The 14973-nt window shown below is 50.4% G+C and overlaps 2 protein-coding genes across 4 annotated transcripts; one reads left to right on the top strand and one right to left on the bottom strand.

Moving 5' to 3' along the window:
- Positions 1–198: 198 nt before the first annotated feature.
- Positions 199–6095, top strand: Fis1 (Mitochondrial fission 1 protein). Its single transcript, XM_037220086.1, is given in 6 exon segments — positions 199–247; positions 2560–2653; positions 2903–3010; positions 3012–3134; positions 4856–4961; positions 5595–6095. Coding segments are annotated over 5 exon segments (471 nt in total). The 5' UTR covers positions 199–247; positions 2560–2608; the 3' UTR covers positions 5684–6095.
- A 3648-nt stretch (positions 6096–9743) lies between these two features.
- Positions 9744–13350, bottom strand: ais (DExD-box helicase 52). 3 transcript variants are annotated; one of them, XM_037220156.1, is made up of 2 exons: positions 13330–13350; positions 9744–11762 (listed from the first exon to the last, which is right to left on the bottom strand). In XM_037220156.1, the coding sequence occupies exon 2, from the start codon at positions 11736–11738 to the stop codon at positions 9810–9812; it is 1929 nt and encodes a 642-aa protein (XP_037076051.1). In that variant the 5' UTR covers positions 11739–11762; positions 13330–13350; the 3' UTR covers positions 9744–9809. The 3 variants fall into 3 exon arrangements, with proteins under 3 accessions (XP_037076051.1, XP_037076050.1, XP_037076053.1); XM_037220155.1 differs by lacking the exon at positions 13330–13350 and adding an exon at positions 13228–13316; XM_037220158.1 differs by lacking the exon at positions 13330–13350 and adding an exon at positions 13262–13302.
- Positions 13351–14973: the final 1623 nt, after the last annotated feature.

Here is a 14973-nt window from a genome sequence, read left to right as displayed (position 1 = left end):
TTTGAACACGATCTGGTCTTAATTTTTGTAATATATGCTAACAGCATGCGCTTTTAGAGTGCAAGTTTTTCTGGTACTCAGAATCACGTCAGCTGTTCACGACGTGTATTTTGTTATGTATTTGCGTCAGCTGTACGGTATACCGGGTCTTGGATAGAGTGGGAAGAGGCGCTGATTCAGGTACGGCTGAACGGATCGGGTACGTTGAGTGGGTGGGAGTGACCGTAACCTATCCGTCAAATGTGCAGTGAGTTGCTCGAAGCCCTGTTGAATATGGTATAAAATGCAGCCAGAAGTTGTACCCTTGCTCTCGCGTTGCGTTGGGCTTGGCATAATTATTTCTTTGCAGTCTTACCTGCCTTACCTTGTCTTTGAGCTATCGGGAGCTCAAAGGCCACATGTTCTGTCCCTGTGGGTCTCCATCTCATTTTTCCTTTTTTTTCCAACGTGTCCGCCTCTGGAGTGAAGTACGCTGTACATAGTTCAGGACTCCAGACCTGGTATGAGTCTAACATGCATGGGACACAAAATTACCTTAGTAGTCAGAGTGCCCCAAAACCCCAATCAACGGCAAAAAGTACAAATTGCCTTTGGATTTATGCTGTTCAAGCCCAGACGTATTTGCCTTGATGTTGCTGCTACACCAAACATGTAGGCTGGTGTTTTTTTTGTGGCCTTGACCATGATTGCAGACATGGTTGAAGTGCTCTTACTCTGCTATATGACTGTACTTGCTCAGCATGCTCCTGTTCCATGCTCTGATATGCTACCAGATGGGGTGCCATGCCCAGTAATTTATTCTGCAGGCATTTTGTATAAAAGTGAGGGTTTGCAGTTGGCAGTTTCAAATAAACACCTTGCTGCTTGTAGCATTTTGGTTGGTTGTTTGTAAGTACATCCAGATGATCTAGAATGATCTCACAAGAAGGGGAATCTAAGTCAGATCCATTCTGTTGTGACACTTCCCAAATTGTTGCATAGTTGGGATTAGGTCAGATGTGCATTGTGATGGATGGTGTGCACCACCTCATATTTTATTGGGTCAAAGAAAGGGAGTCAGTGACCTGACCATCTTGTAAGGGCTTCCATGTCTCATTACAGTGTTGACATTAAAAAGGCCCCTGGTATGCACCAATTAAGTGTGGTGACCTTGGCAAGCATTCCTACTCTCTGTACCCATCAAGGCCAGATAAGGTGGTGAAACATGTTAAAGTAATTTGGAAGTAAGTTGTATGCACTTCCTTACAGCCCACTCACATCCCCACAGGCAGGAACATGTCCCCAGCCAATCCCCTAAATGCCTGCATGTTATCATGTATATATCCTTGTGTTATGATTCTTACTATGTAAAGTGCATGGGCATAATCTTAAATTCTCCCATTGGTTCAGTACTGTTTTAATGTGGCTTTTGCAACATAACCTTTATACACTTAAACCCAGCTGTTTTCATATTTCATTTATGTCATGCAGATGAAAAGCAGGTGATGTTCTCAAGTGGTTGTTATAATGACATTGGCATGACCTCACCTGAATTTTGATGTGAGTGGTTAAAGCTAGATAACTTCCAAACCTTGACCTCTAAATTCCATAGATTGTGTTTCATTGTGCATAATAAAACCTTACCTTACCTTGCTGTGCATTGTGGTGACCAGGAATTTCAAAGGCAATGTGGCCTGTTGATCCTAGTCTCTTTAAGCTCCAGTTCAGGTAACCAAATGGTCTCAAGTTATGGATGTGGTGAATGTGGGATGTTGTACATGATGTCAGCCCAGTGTAAATTGAGCCTAGATTTGTTATTTGTTAACTGCTGAACTGACTTTGGTGGTACCACCAGCTGCAGGTGGAAGAATGTTCCAATCATTGATTATGTACATGCTGAGTGGGCTTTGATGAATGTGGGTCCCAGCTCGAGGTTTTCTCAGCTTCCATTGCTGTCCTCTTGTCACACCCGAGTTGCATCTTGTCAGGAATTACCTCTCAGACAGTGACATGTCTCCATGAAACACTTGGTATACTGCAACCATGTCTCCCCTGTTGTGATGGAAGTACAATGAGGGCAGCTAGTAGAGTGAGCATCTCAGGGTTTGGCCAGTGCCTCACTTCATGCTCAAGACATGTAGCTCATTGTTGTACCAGCTCCAACCAGTCCTGGTGCAGCTTGCCAAGTGGGCCCAGGGGATGTTGCCATACTCCAAGAACAGTTCAATTATGGTCTTGTACAGCAAAGGGAGCATGCAAGCATCGATGTTGGTGAATGACCACCTCATGACTGACATAATCTGGTTGGCCTTTCAGATCGCCGCCGTCGTTTGCACGTGGAACTTAAACCTGTGATTAATCGACAGAGATTCCAAGGTCGTTTTTGGTGGGGCCGACCGCAATTTTTGCGCCCCTCAAAAAAATCAATCAAAATTTTTGAGAGCCCAAAGCTGAGAGTGTTAAGTTCTGGTGTTGTTGCTATGGACACAGCCCATAAAATGCCCCTGGTCAAAGAAATTAGATTTCACCACTCTTGTAGTAACATCTCTTTATACTAACTATTACTTCCTCCTCTGACAGCTGAAGTTATTTTTTCTGCAAAAATTGAAAAGTTTCTGTGCCACCAACCATGACAGAAATCTTGGATGAAGCAATACCAGTGGAAGATTTGAAGGTAACTTGTGAAGGTTACCTTGATATAGACCTATGCCATGGCATGAAAAAGAGCAATGTTTTGCCTATTTTTTAATGTTATTTAGCATGTTTATGACAACCAGACTGTTGCCATCTTCTTTGTACATTGTTCCAGTGTACCTGTTGCTGAAAGCTCATTCTTAGGTCATGTCATTGTACAACATCTGTATAGCACACATGCAAAAGTCATGACATTGAAAACATTGACAAATTATAAATTCTCTGACAGGTGTTTGAGCAGAAATTCTATGAAGAGCTGCAGAAGGGCAAGGGTGCAGTGAGTGAATCCACACAGTTCCAGTATGCATGTTGCCTGGTGCGCAGTGGGTATGCTAGCAGATGTGAAGAAAGGTGTCCAGATGCTGACCAACTTGCTGAAGACCCCATCCAGTGGAAGTGCTGAGGCAGCCACCACAAGGGACTACCTCTACTTTCTGGCCGTAGGCCACGCCAAAGTCAAGGTGTGCACCGCAGTCTACTTGGGTGACTCTTGGCAAGGGGTAAAGAAGCCTAGCATGTACAATGAACAGGAGTTTTGTTGCACTTGTTTAACTTAGGCACTTTTAGTTACCTGATTCCTCAGGGCGTTACTCGCAAGGGATTGTTTGCACATGCTGCAACCCTTGTCAAAGGCAGACAGGACTGGATGGGATGAGAGTCAAATGGTGTGAGATGTGGAGTGAGCAGCTGAGATGTGCTCTTTTTATGAACTGGACTAGAGAAGTGGACTCGTTTTCAGCGAGTAAACTAGACTTCCGCGAAACATCTTTGAGATAATTGTTCCTCGGGAACTCCCAATTTTTTCGATGATCTCCATTACGGCGTGAGTGACGCCAACATGTTGGGGTCGCTGCACCTGGTAATGGGTCCTGGGCTTCTTTTATCCCAGCCAAGTGGGATGGGAGGGGTGTCATGCCACTGAAAGTGGTGCCCATTTAATCATACCCGCTTGCTCGGCGAGTAACTGCCTTCTTGAAGGCGGAGCTCGTGCTGGTCCGTGATGCCCCGACCCCAGCCCGGCCCGCCGCCCGCTTCCCACATTTAAGGGATTGTGCGACGTTATCGTGTTTAAAGACAACGTCCACAGCACCGTTCAGTTCATTGTAGCGACATGGACGAATTCTTGGGGTCATTTCAAGCTGTGGCTTGCAACAAAAAAGACGTGAAAGAATGGTCATGTTGGTGAATGTGAGCGTCACGAAACGCTGTGGTGACAGCTCACATCGAAGGAATTATTAACGCCGCTCCCAGGCCGTAACAACACTGCAGGTGTGGTGTTTTTGTTCGCATCATTAAGCTGTCAACGGTATATATTGTTTCTTCTGTGGGACAAGTGATCTCTACTGGTTTACTCTTAACTGATTTTTTGAAAAAGCATGGCAGAAGTGTCAATATTTGTCCTACGCTGTATATTGACCGGTCAGGTATTCGATAGTGCCAATGGTTGACGTCAGAGTTTTGCTGGCAGTGCGTTTTGCAAGTCAGCGTCATGTAACTTATGGCATAGCTCACGTATCGATTGGAATCCGTTAATTAGTCATTTTGGCCACAGTCGTAACAGACAACAGTCCGTGGTATGGAATGTGTCGCTTTTGTTTAGAGAATATGCCAGATTAGGCCGCGGGCGTTGTGATTAAGACTTAATTATTTACGCAGCTGCTGAGTCTACATGACCTTACCTTTCATCGCGGCAGGAAGGGCGAGCACTGCAGGGAATCGAGCAACGAGGGAATCGAGCAACGTAACCGAGCAACGCGATCCAACGTGATTTCCGTTGTCGTTCTCCTTGACGGTTGCTTTGCCGTTCCCGTTTTTGATATCTGGTCGTCTGCGTGTCCAGTTGTATGAGCCAGTCTTTACCCTGCTGGTGTCTTCCATGGGATGGCATCCGATATTTTCCATGTCGACAGCTGTCGTGACATTGTTTAAGTTTGTCATCGCTCGCGTCCCATGTTTTGACATTCGGACGCTACCTTATTGGGTAGTTCACGAATCATAATCATATCATATAATCATATCAGATCAGATCAGTCAATCAGAAAAAAAATCATCACCAGACCGCGCCGAGCACGGTTTGCGTGAATCACTCGAGATGGTGTGCGGCACTGTGAGATCGTGAACTCTCCCAGCCTAATACCCTATTTTGCAACGTCCAATTGACATCCGTTGGCCGTCTGCTCAGGAGTACGTGGATTCCCTGAAGTTCGTGCGCCAACTGCTTGAGAAGGAGCCCAACAACCGGCAGGCGATAGAGCTAGAGAGCATTGTGAAGAAAAAGATGGAACGGGGTGAGTGGTGCAGACGTGGCGCTGCGCGGCGTTTACCAACCGCACTCTTGGCACAGCGCTGGTCGGCGGACCCGAACGTAGAGCTTACAGGCTGAATAAACTAGGTAAAAAGAAATAAAACGGCAAATAAAAGAATAGCAGAAGGCTCATTAGGGTAGTAATGGAACCTTCAGGCAAATAACCACTGCAGTTGACGGGCACTTGTAAAAGGGAATTTTTGACGCCTGGAGATGTTAAATTAAGCATCAGATATTGTGAAATAAGCCTGCTCAACTATTGGCATACTTTGAAGTAGAAAATACTACGTTAGACAACAAATTTCCTTTGTTTATGGAAGTATGCTCCTCAACACGTCATTATTTGATTGCGTCATCGTACCTTGCGCAACATTGATTGATATCCATTTGCCGGCCGTTTTATCAGGAAATCTTGCTCACAAACGTCAAATATGAACGAGTCGACAATTACCTTTTTCTTAGAGAAAGAGCACTGACAAAGTGGCCGCTGACAGCCTGTGGTCCAAGGAATGGCTTACCGTCACCTGACTGACCCCAACTCGGATGGCCGTGATGTCACCCTAGTTGATGTGACGTCACCCTAGCGCGGCTCAGCTCACCATCACCTGTCCCGCAGAGGCGCTCACGGGGATGGCGGTGACGGGCGGCGCCGTGCTGGCCGTCGGCGGTCTGGTCGGCCTGGCGATGGCGCTCTCCAAGCGATGAGGACACCGCCGCCGCGCGCTGAACACGACAGAGCCGGCCGACGCCGCCCGGCGTGGTCTCGACGAACGGGACGAACTGGGCGCCCACCGCAACCGTCATGCGCACGGAATGGGTGCCTGCAGAGCTCCTGGAAGGGGAAAATGAGCGGGGAATCTGTCTATTTGGCTGTTCGCGAGCGGCGGCTAGAGCTCGGTTGACTGCGCGCGGTTGCCGGACGGTAAATGATGAAGCGTTGTGCTGAGGTACGTTATTTGCCTACCCGTACGGATTTCTGTTGCAGGAACGGACCCCACTGGCACAATGAATCGATGTGTTGATATATCCTAGAAGTTTTATTGCGTACTCCAAATTTGCATTTAAGCGTGTGTTTTGGTACCAGGGCATGTGTGACAATATATATTACAAGCCACAACTTTAATTTTTCAACGATCGAGACCATGTTCCGTTGGTATTGACACACAGCTTACTGTAGGTTGACATTGACACACAGCTTACTGTAGGTTGACATTGACACACAGCTTACTGTAGGTCGACATTGGCACACAGCTTACTGTAGGTCGACATTGACACACAGCTTACTGTAGGTCGGCATTGACACACAGCTTACTGTGGGTCGACATTGACACACAGCTTACTGTAGGTCGACATTGATACACAGCTTACTGTAGGTCGACATTGACACACAGCTTACTGTGGGTCGACATTGACACACAGCTTACTGTAGGTCGACATCGACACACAGCTTACTGTAGGTCGACATTGACACACAGCTTACTGTAGGTCGACATTGACACACGGCTTACTGTAGGTGGACATTGACACACAGCTTACCGTAGGTGGACATTGACACACAGCTTACTGTAGGTGGACATTGACACACAGCTTACTGTAGGTCGACATTGACACACAGCTTACTGTAGGTCGACATTGACACACAGCTTACTGTAGGTCGATATTGACACGCAGCTTACTGTAGGTCGCTGAGACTTCAATATAATCACAGCTCACTGTTTAAGGCCGCCTCCCTATGTGCCAACGTACACAGATCGTTGCAGCCACGATGTGTGCGATGTTCTTGGTCTTAACCGTGAGCCGAACATGCCGAATGTCTGCTTGTCGACCGCTGAATGACAATTTTCATATTGGTGACATGCAACAAAGTCGGCGTGCCCTGAAGCTGACCGGCTAAACGGCGACACGGACGAATAACAGTAGGCCAAACTGCTAAATGGAGGTTTGTAAAATGGCGACATGCCAAAAAGTGTGCATGCCGCATTGGCAAACGTCCACGTGGCGAACTGCTGCAGGGTCATGTCTGAATAGTTGGCGACAAGCCAAAATAACGGAAAGCTAAATGACGGCATGGAGAAAGGAATGATCAGTATGAAATGGAGAAATCCCAACTCGAACTTTTGTGACCACTGTGCCTGCTGCGTCTCTCTGTACCTTACCGACAAGCGGCTTTCTGCGGGAACAGCGTAGCAACGTATTATTTGCTCTCATCTCCATCTGATAGTCTGCAGACACAAATCACGAAGTTGTCCGCAGAAGAGTTGTACGCCTGGCTCGGGAGGTATCTGCACCTGGAGCTGTGACGAAGCTGACGCGCTGCCGGGGCGTTGCGGTCTAACATCGCAGGCGGACAGCCGAAGCCGGCGCACAACGGCGGTTAATGCGGCTTGAAAGCTCGGGGGGGGGGGGGGGGGTTATTGGGCCGCAGTTCCCGAAACTTTGGAATATGGGTGCGTACTTTAGACGGTGTTCTCATTGAGCCTTCTAAAAACTGTTGCCAAAATACGGAGCCCAGGCGTGGTAACGCGCGGCTCCAGAGCGATAAATGTCTTTTTTCACGACGTCCTTCCCGGTTCTCTCACCTGGTAGAGCCCTGGAATCACAATTTCTTGGAGCGATTTCGTGTCGTGACGCAAAAATGTCTGAAAGCCAAATACCACCCAGTCTTTCTCCTGACTCGTGTGAAACCTGACAATGGCTGAAGGGTCAACTGGTCGAACCTTGTGTGCATACTAACGCACTAGGCGAGGACGATAGCCTGAACAATGGTTGCATCCGTGACAACAATATCTCGTCTCAATCCCGATGTAAAAGCATGAGGCTCAACCAATCCAGCTTCTGCATTCGACAGCGCGCGGCCATTGTAAGCAGAAACGGATGTGAACGCCAGTACAATCGCATGATGTGGTTTTAGTTCAGCGTTGTAGCTCCATTGAGCTATCACCTTGCACACCAAATTGCTCATTGATGCGTCCAAATATTCTCCGCGCGTAGGGCCGCTAGTGTAGACCCGCGACTTCAAAGCCAGTGCGAAATCGTTGATAAACCGGCGAATGATTGTGGCATTTTGCATCGACGAAAACGGGGGAACTCTACAGGAACGGGCGCGTCAATTTATACGTCACGACCTCAGCTTGCCCGCTCTGGACTTCAGCGTGTAATCTAGATTATGTTAGAAAAACCACCATTGGTCGCTTCCGGCCCATTGCTGGCATCGCCATTTGCCTTACGGCGTAGGGCTGTCTAGGTGATTTCTAGATAATACATGCATATTCACGGTGCAGCGGCCTTTACACAGTTGTCTGCGCAGTCGCCGATATCTATTTTTCGAGCGCCTGTTATCCAGTAGGCAGCCGTGTCTCCGTTTTCCCACGTCAGTATTGATTAAAATATGAACCTTTCACAGATTGCTCTTTGGACGTTCGGCATTCTGGCATATGGATGTTTTAACATGCTGTCATTACGCAGTTGGAGTTGGCGATTTGTCCGTTCGCCAAGTTGTCATTTTGACTTTTTACGCCGCTGTTTCGCGGGACGCCATTTGGCCTTTCGTTATTATGCCACGCTAACCTTCTAATGCAGTTTTGCGTGTTTGCAACTCGCGACCCAGCCGATGTGTGCACTTGTCGCTGCGACTTCTCAGACGTCGCTGCATGACAGTCACAACAAAGGCATTTGCCAGATGGGTGTGATGACTTTTTGTTCTAGAACCCGGGAAGTGACTGCCGAGCGTCTCCACAATGAAAAATAATGATCTATGTCAGTGACCGCTCGGCCTGAGCTGCTGCAAAAAGGGACATGCTATATATGATAAATCCGTTCATTTAGCGCTTGTTCAAGCCCTAACACTATCGACCAATTCGCGCTCTTCCTGGTCCCTGAACAGCGGAATAAGGCACGAAACTTAGAAATGACTATGCTAATCAGTCTATGAAAAAGAGAAATCAGATGGTGCTATCAACGCGCCATGCTGTGCATTATTCATTATCCTGTGCGAATACTGTTGGTGAGGGAGCGGACTGTGTGAGAGAGGGTTTCTAGCTTTTCGAGATATTCTGGAAAATTACCGGGGTGAAACCAGCTTTAAAACGTGTTTAATCACGATTAAAAGCACACTAGTGCTGAAAATCCACACAAATCATCGTCAGAAAACATGAAATCGGCTTCCATAAAGTGGCACAGGCCTTTCTAGCGCCCCTGGATCGAATGACGCTTGGCCTACTCTGGGCGACAGCGGTGACCGCCCGGGGCCTCGGCGGCCCGCGGGGCCATCATTGGCGAACAGTGGCCCTCACTTCCGCCTGTCAGCAGGCAACACGAACGGAAGCACCGCAAAAAAAACTGCTCAGACATGAGGCATTCCCGGATCCCAAAACCCTCAAAGTTTCTCCATCAAGGCAAACATTCGTGCCCGCCAATGCTGCTTCGCTAGGCTAGTCAATTTGGCCGATATTCAAGCTAGCTATTCAGCTCGTTCTTGATTCGTAACCGTCAACTGCTGGTTGTTTTGTTGGCAAGGGTGCGAGGGCGTGGCGACTGCCCTGGTCATGTCGCACACAGGTGATTACACTCTGTTGCATATGCCGCCTTTCCCCCTCTCCTCCCACTCTTCTCCTACAGTACGCCCAGTAGAGTGCCTTGTCCGCCAGGAAAGTGCGTGCACGTCGTTAGATGCTGCTGCTATCATTCACATGCCTAACTACTGAATCAAATGCGCTGACCCTCAGAAAAGTCACACCCCTCACAATCATCCGCGAAAGCAGCTGTATCCAGTATCCGGCGTTTATTTCCACAGACGTATCAAAATCAACGACATCTGAACCCAGCACACCCCTCAGCTCACCCCATTAGTTTTCCCTGGCTTCTTCTTGGTTGTCCCGGCGCTGGCCTTGGTTTTACTTTTTGTCTTCACAACCCGCTTCTTCGTCGCCTTGATGGCAGCCGACGCGGCGCCGTTCGCGGTAGCTGTAACTTTCCCAGCACCTTCCCTCCCGCTCGTTTTCTTCCGCGCCGCTTTTCCAACGCCCTTGTTTTGTGCCGGTTTGTCCGCCTTCTTGCCGGTCCGTTTCTTCTTGCCAGCCGGCGCCGCACGCTGGCTGCCGTCCTCCCCCGCGGCGCGGCGCTTGTCCGCCGCCTTCTTCAGCGCCTTGATGCGCGCCATCCGGTCACGGTCGAACCGGGGCGTGGTGTCAATGGTGTCCCGACGGATCGGGTGCACGGCCATCTCGCGACGGTCCTTCTTGCTCTTGCGCGGCACCTGCAGCAGGTAGTCGGGCACCTCGCACCCGGAGTTCTTCACTAGGTGTGCCAGCTGACGCATGCTGGGAACGTCCTTGCTGGTGAAGAAGGAGACGGCCCTGCCCGGCCGGCCGGCGCGGCCCGTCCGGCCGATCCGGTGGATGTAGCTGGTGGTGCTCGGCGGCAGGTCGTAGTTGATGACCAGGTTGACACCCTTGAAGTCGATGCCGCGGCCCATCAACTCCGTGCAGATGAGAACCCAGACGCGCCCAGCGCGGAAGGCCTTCACCACGTTGTCGCGCTGCAGCTGTGTGCGGTCGGCGTGAATGACATCAACCATGACGCCGTCGTAGATCAGCTCGCGGAACAGCTCCTTGGCGCGTTCCTTGGTCTGAACGAAGATGATGCAGGGCGTCGCCAGACCCTTCTGCATGATATTGCGAAAGGCGTACAGCTTGCCGGCCTCGCTTCCGACGAACACCAGCTCCTGCTCCACAACGTCGCTGGCAGTGTTCTTTTGGCCGACCGACACGGTGACGACGTTGTCCAGGTTTAGCTGGCACCACTGGTCCACGTCGTGCGCGAACGTGGCCGAAAACAGCGCGCGCCGCACCTGCGCCGAGTCGCACGCCGAGTACACGCGGCCCAGCTGCTCACGGAAGCCGCGCTCGCCGGCCTCAAACAGCTTGTCCGACTCGTCCACCACCAGCCACTCGACGGCCCGCAGCGAGAGCAGCGGCGGCTCGGCGTCCAGCAGAAAGATGAGCCTGTTCGGCGTGCTCACCAGCAGGTCATACTTGGCCGAGACGGGACGCGCGGCGCCGTCCGGCCGGCGGCGCGCGCGGTCCAGGCAGCGCACGCGCAGTCCAGTGCCGGCCGCCAGCCGGCTGGCCTCCAGCGCGATCTGGCGCGCCAGCTCGCGGCTCGGTGCTAGCACCAGCGCCCGGCAGCCGGCATTGCGCGGCTGACGCAGGTGCTGCAGGACTGGCACCAGGTACGCCGCCGTCTTGCCGCTGCCGGTGGGCGCGCAGGCCAGCACTTCTCGCCGCTCCAGCATCACCGGCACCGCCTGCATCTGCACCGGCGTCGGCTCGAAATAGCCTGCAGCGCGCAAGTTGGCCACAATCTGCGGCTGCACTCCCAGACGGTCGCTCATGTCGTCGAAGCTGGTCACAGGCGCCGGCACGTCCGTGCCCAGCACGTGCAGGCGGTGAAGCTTACGAAGCTTCTCAGCGGTCGGCTTCGGGTCGTCCGCGGCTGGCTCGGGTCCGGCCTTCGCCGCCTTCTTCCTGTGCTGGAAACTGGACAGCGGGACAGCATTGTCACCGTCATCATCGCTGCCCTCGGACGACGCGGATGACTTCCGCTTCTTGATCCCATTTGGCACTGGGAATTCTTGTGCTTGGACGTGTGTTTTCGGCTGCTGTTGCACAGCTGGGTCAGGAGTTGTTTTGTAACCTTGCCGAAACTTGTTTCCGAAGCGAACACCCCGGGTTAATTTCCAGAAGATGTCGTTGGTATCCATGGCTAATCAGTGGTTTAACCAAGCCTGAAACAAGTGAAATCATTTCTCGTAAGATGCAGGCAAAAGCAGCTCAAAAGGTATAATCTAGACAAAGACCATCTGCAACAGAACACAGGTGAACACTCATCTTCATTTTCATCTTCACACCACATCACATGTTGATGTCTTGCATCAGTATGGGTCACATGAACATTCCTATTATATACAATGTAAGTTTTTCCTTTTTTGCATATCTTGCCTTTAAAATCCCCACTAACATCCCCTGGCAAAGCCAACTTCCCTTTAAAAACACCACTCATATTCCCTGGCAAAGCACATCTTGTATACATCAGGGTGGACTGGAACACAGTATGCCTGTTTGAAGTGGGGCAAACATTGTCTGCAATGTCTGAACAGTGATGTCTGAAATCACAAAATGTTATGGGACCATTTCTCTACCTTGTGCATAAAAAACTAAAATCCTGTCATTGAAACTACATCACATGGTTCACATTTTCACACACATTCTTTCCTGGACTTCTGTATAATGAATCAAACTGCTTTGCTCATTATTGTCACAATGTTGATTGTAGGACAGTGGGCAAAACAACAGTTTGTAGGATGGATTCAGGCACAGAGTATTGGTGTATGGGGGCATGAAGTCCAATTTTTCACTTTTTGTCATGTGGTGTGCAGTCCGGCATGTAGGTGACTTGGAGTGACAAGTGACTTAGAAGGCACATTTGTGGCAGCACAGCATTTCTGCTTTTGAGATGATTGTGGTTTAACATATAGATCACTGGCTTTAACTCCCTAAGGGATTACCTCAGGCATGCCATTCCACTATTTCGTATTCACTCATTATTTTCCAGCATTAGCTATTAAAGGCAGCAGCACAAACCATTGGATAATTGTATCTAACTTTCTTGACAGTATTTGCAGATACTCACAAACAACACTCTAGAGAGCAACGCCACATGACAATCTGTTTGATCAGGATACCGCTATTAATTCCCATTTTGTTATACATGAAAAACTATGACAGCTGCTGACAGTACTATAAATGAGAACAGCTTACCACATATCTGACATAAAGCTAGTTTAAGCTTTTCCTTCTGAAGTTCCTATAAAATATAATCATGATGGGTTTCATGACTTAAGAAGTGCAACATCACTCTTAAAATAACGATTAACAGGCCTCTATAAATGTAAGAGTGATTGCCAATTGACCATGCCAATGATCATTCAACATAAACTCAAATGAAGACACATCTGGGTAAACCTGGTTCTTGACTAAGAACAATATGAAAGCGACCCATTTCTACATCTCAGCACCAGAACTTCAAGCCCTTGGCGTTAATATCAACATTCGCCGGCCGGGCATCCCGGTGGCCACCCGGCAACCTTTCCACTTGTTTTACACGCAGTCCTCGAGGAATGCGAGCGCCTCACGTTGTTGGCGCTTAGGATGTTTCGGCGTGGAGAAGTGATAAAACGCTTATATACCTACCTCTCCACCCGATTCAACATATCACCCCCACTACCCTCGCTTGCCACCTCCACCGCCAGCCCACGCGCCCACGACTCGGGGAGCACACGGCTACACGCATACCACGCGGCACGATGTTCTATTGCCCTGGTACTGTGCAGCAATTACGTCAAGCGGCTGAGTTTGTAGCGCAGCGCCGCAGTCGCCGCAGTTACCACGCTTTGCCCGTCGATTTTACTTGACGTCACGAGAGCGTTCGTATCAAGAAACTTGCTACGGATTGCAGAGACAGTGTGGAGAGCCCTCATTATGATCATGGGATCTATACACGCAGATGACTAGCGGACATCAATCTTAACAGCAACCTGAACGTCCCGCTCTCGTCTGATTTCGTGTTAGAAGCTTGTTTCAAAATGGATTCAGACGGATGGATTCCGAGTGCAACGCCTTAGGATACAAATCGTTGCCTTGGCCACACTAACACGCATTATGCATCTATTTTTTGACGCGCGTCTTAGTAGTTGTCGAACAATGAATATCTGTTGTTATATGCATTTATATTTGATTCGAGTTATGGCTAGTTCCAGCAACACATGCTGACCTGGGGTCCACTGCACATGTGCACAGGCAAACTGACGTCCGCCACCTTGACCTTTTTCTTGAAGATACTTTAATCAGACAATTGAACATGAAGTCAGTGCTTCACTAAATCAAGTCCGACTTCTCGCCGTCGGCCCCAATCGAACTCTTGGCGAACAGAAAGCCAGACATAACGGGACAGATATATTACAAAATATTGCCAACATTACACAGCCAACTTGACTCCCAGCATGTCACATGTAAATGCTTACCTTATTACATAGTAAACACCTCTAAATTGTCTTCGCATGCTAACTGACAAACCGACTCCCTGCGCCGCCTCACAACTCCCCGAAGAGCGCGTCATCCTCGTCGTCAAACATCGCGTCGATATCGGCCGGCGAGATGGCGTGTCCCTTCGGCCGGGCCTCGGCGACCCGCAGCGGGACGGCGGGGGCCCTCTGCGGCCCGGCGGCAGGGACAGCGGCGCGAGGCCCGCAGCGTAGTGCTGGCGAGGCCACGCCGGCCGTCGCCGGGGCCGACGCGCGGCGGGTGCCGCCGCCGGCGCCGCTCAGCGAGCGGGCCGCGGGGCGCGGGGTATAGGGGCCGGCCCTGCCTCGCAAGCCGGGCGCACCGCGGCCGCGCCATGGGCGCCTGCCGCCGCCGCGGCCGCGGCCGCCGGCTGGTGGCGCTTGCGGCGTCGGGTACAGGCGTGGCTGGGGTGGCGACGGCGGCGGCGACTCGTGCAGCACGGCCACCGAGGGCGGCTCCTCCACCAGCCGGGCCGACACCAGCTCCGCTCGGCTCACCGCTGACAGCTGGCCACACGTGCACACAGGGCCCTCAGCACCACGAAGGGATGTACGCGACGAAGGCTCAACAACATGCAGAAATGATGGTGGCGCGGAAATTATGGTGGCAGAGTCCATCCACGGACATAATGAGGGACAATCAGATAACTTGTAACTGATAACTAAATAATCTGGCAAAGACGAGCTATTGCACTTGATGCATTTGGAAACGAATGCCTATCAGCTTTTCCCCAAATAGGCATTGCTTTTAGCTCTATATCTTTTATCACCACTGACATACGGTGGTGAATTCACCGCATACGGCGGCGACCTTATTGCAAGCATACAGCTCCCACAACACACAAAACGATACCCCGGCTCCATTCATACAGAACGG

The sequence above is a fragment of the Pollicipes pollicipes genome, unplaced genomic scaffold, assembly GCF_011947565.3.
Source record: "Pollicipes pollicipes isolate AB1234 unplaced genomic scaffold, Ppol_2.1 Scaffold_4295;HRSCAF=5057_pilon_pilon_pilon, whole genome shotgun sequence".
Classification (NCBI taxonomy): Eukaryota; Metazoa; Arthropoda; class Thecostraca; order Pollicipedomorpha; family Pollicipedidae; genus Pollicipes; species Pollicipes pollicipes.
Note: the sequence above shows the minus strand (reverse complement) of the source record. Positions and strands in the feature narration are given on the sequence as shown.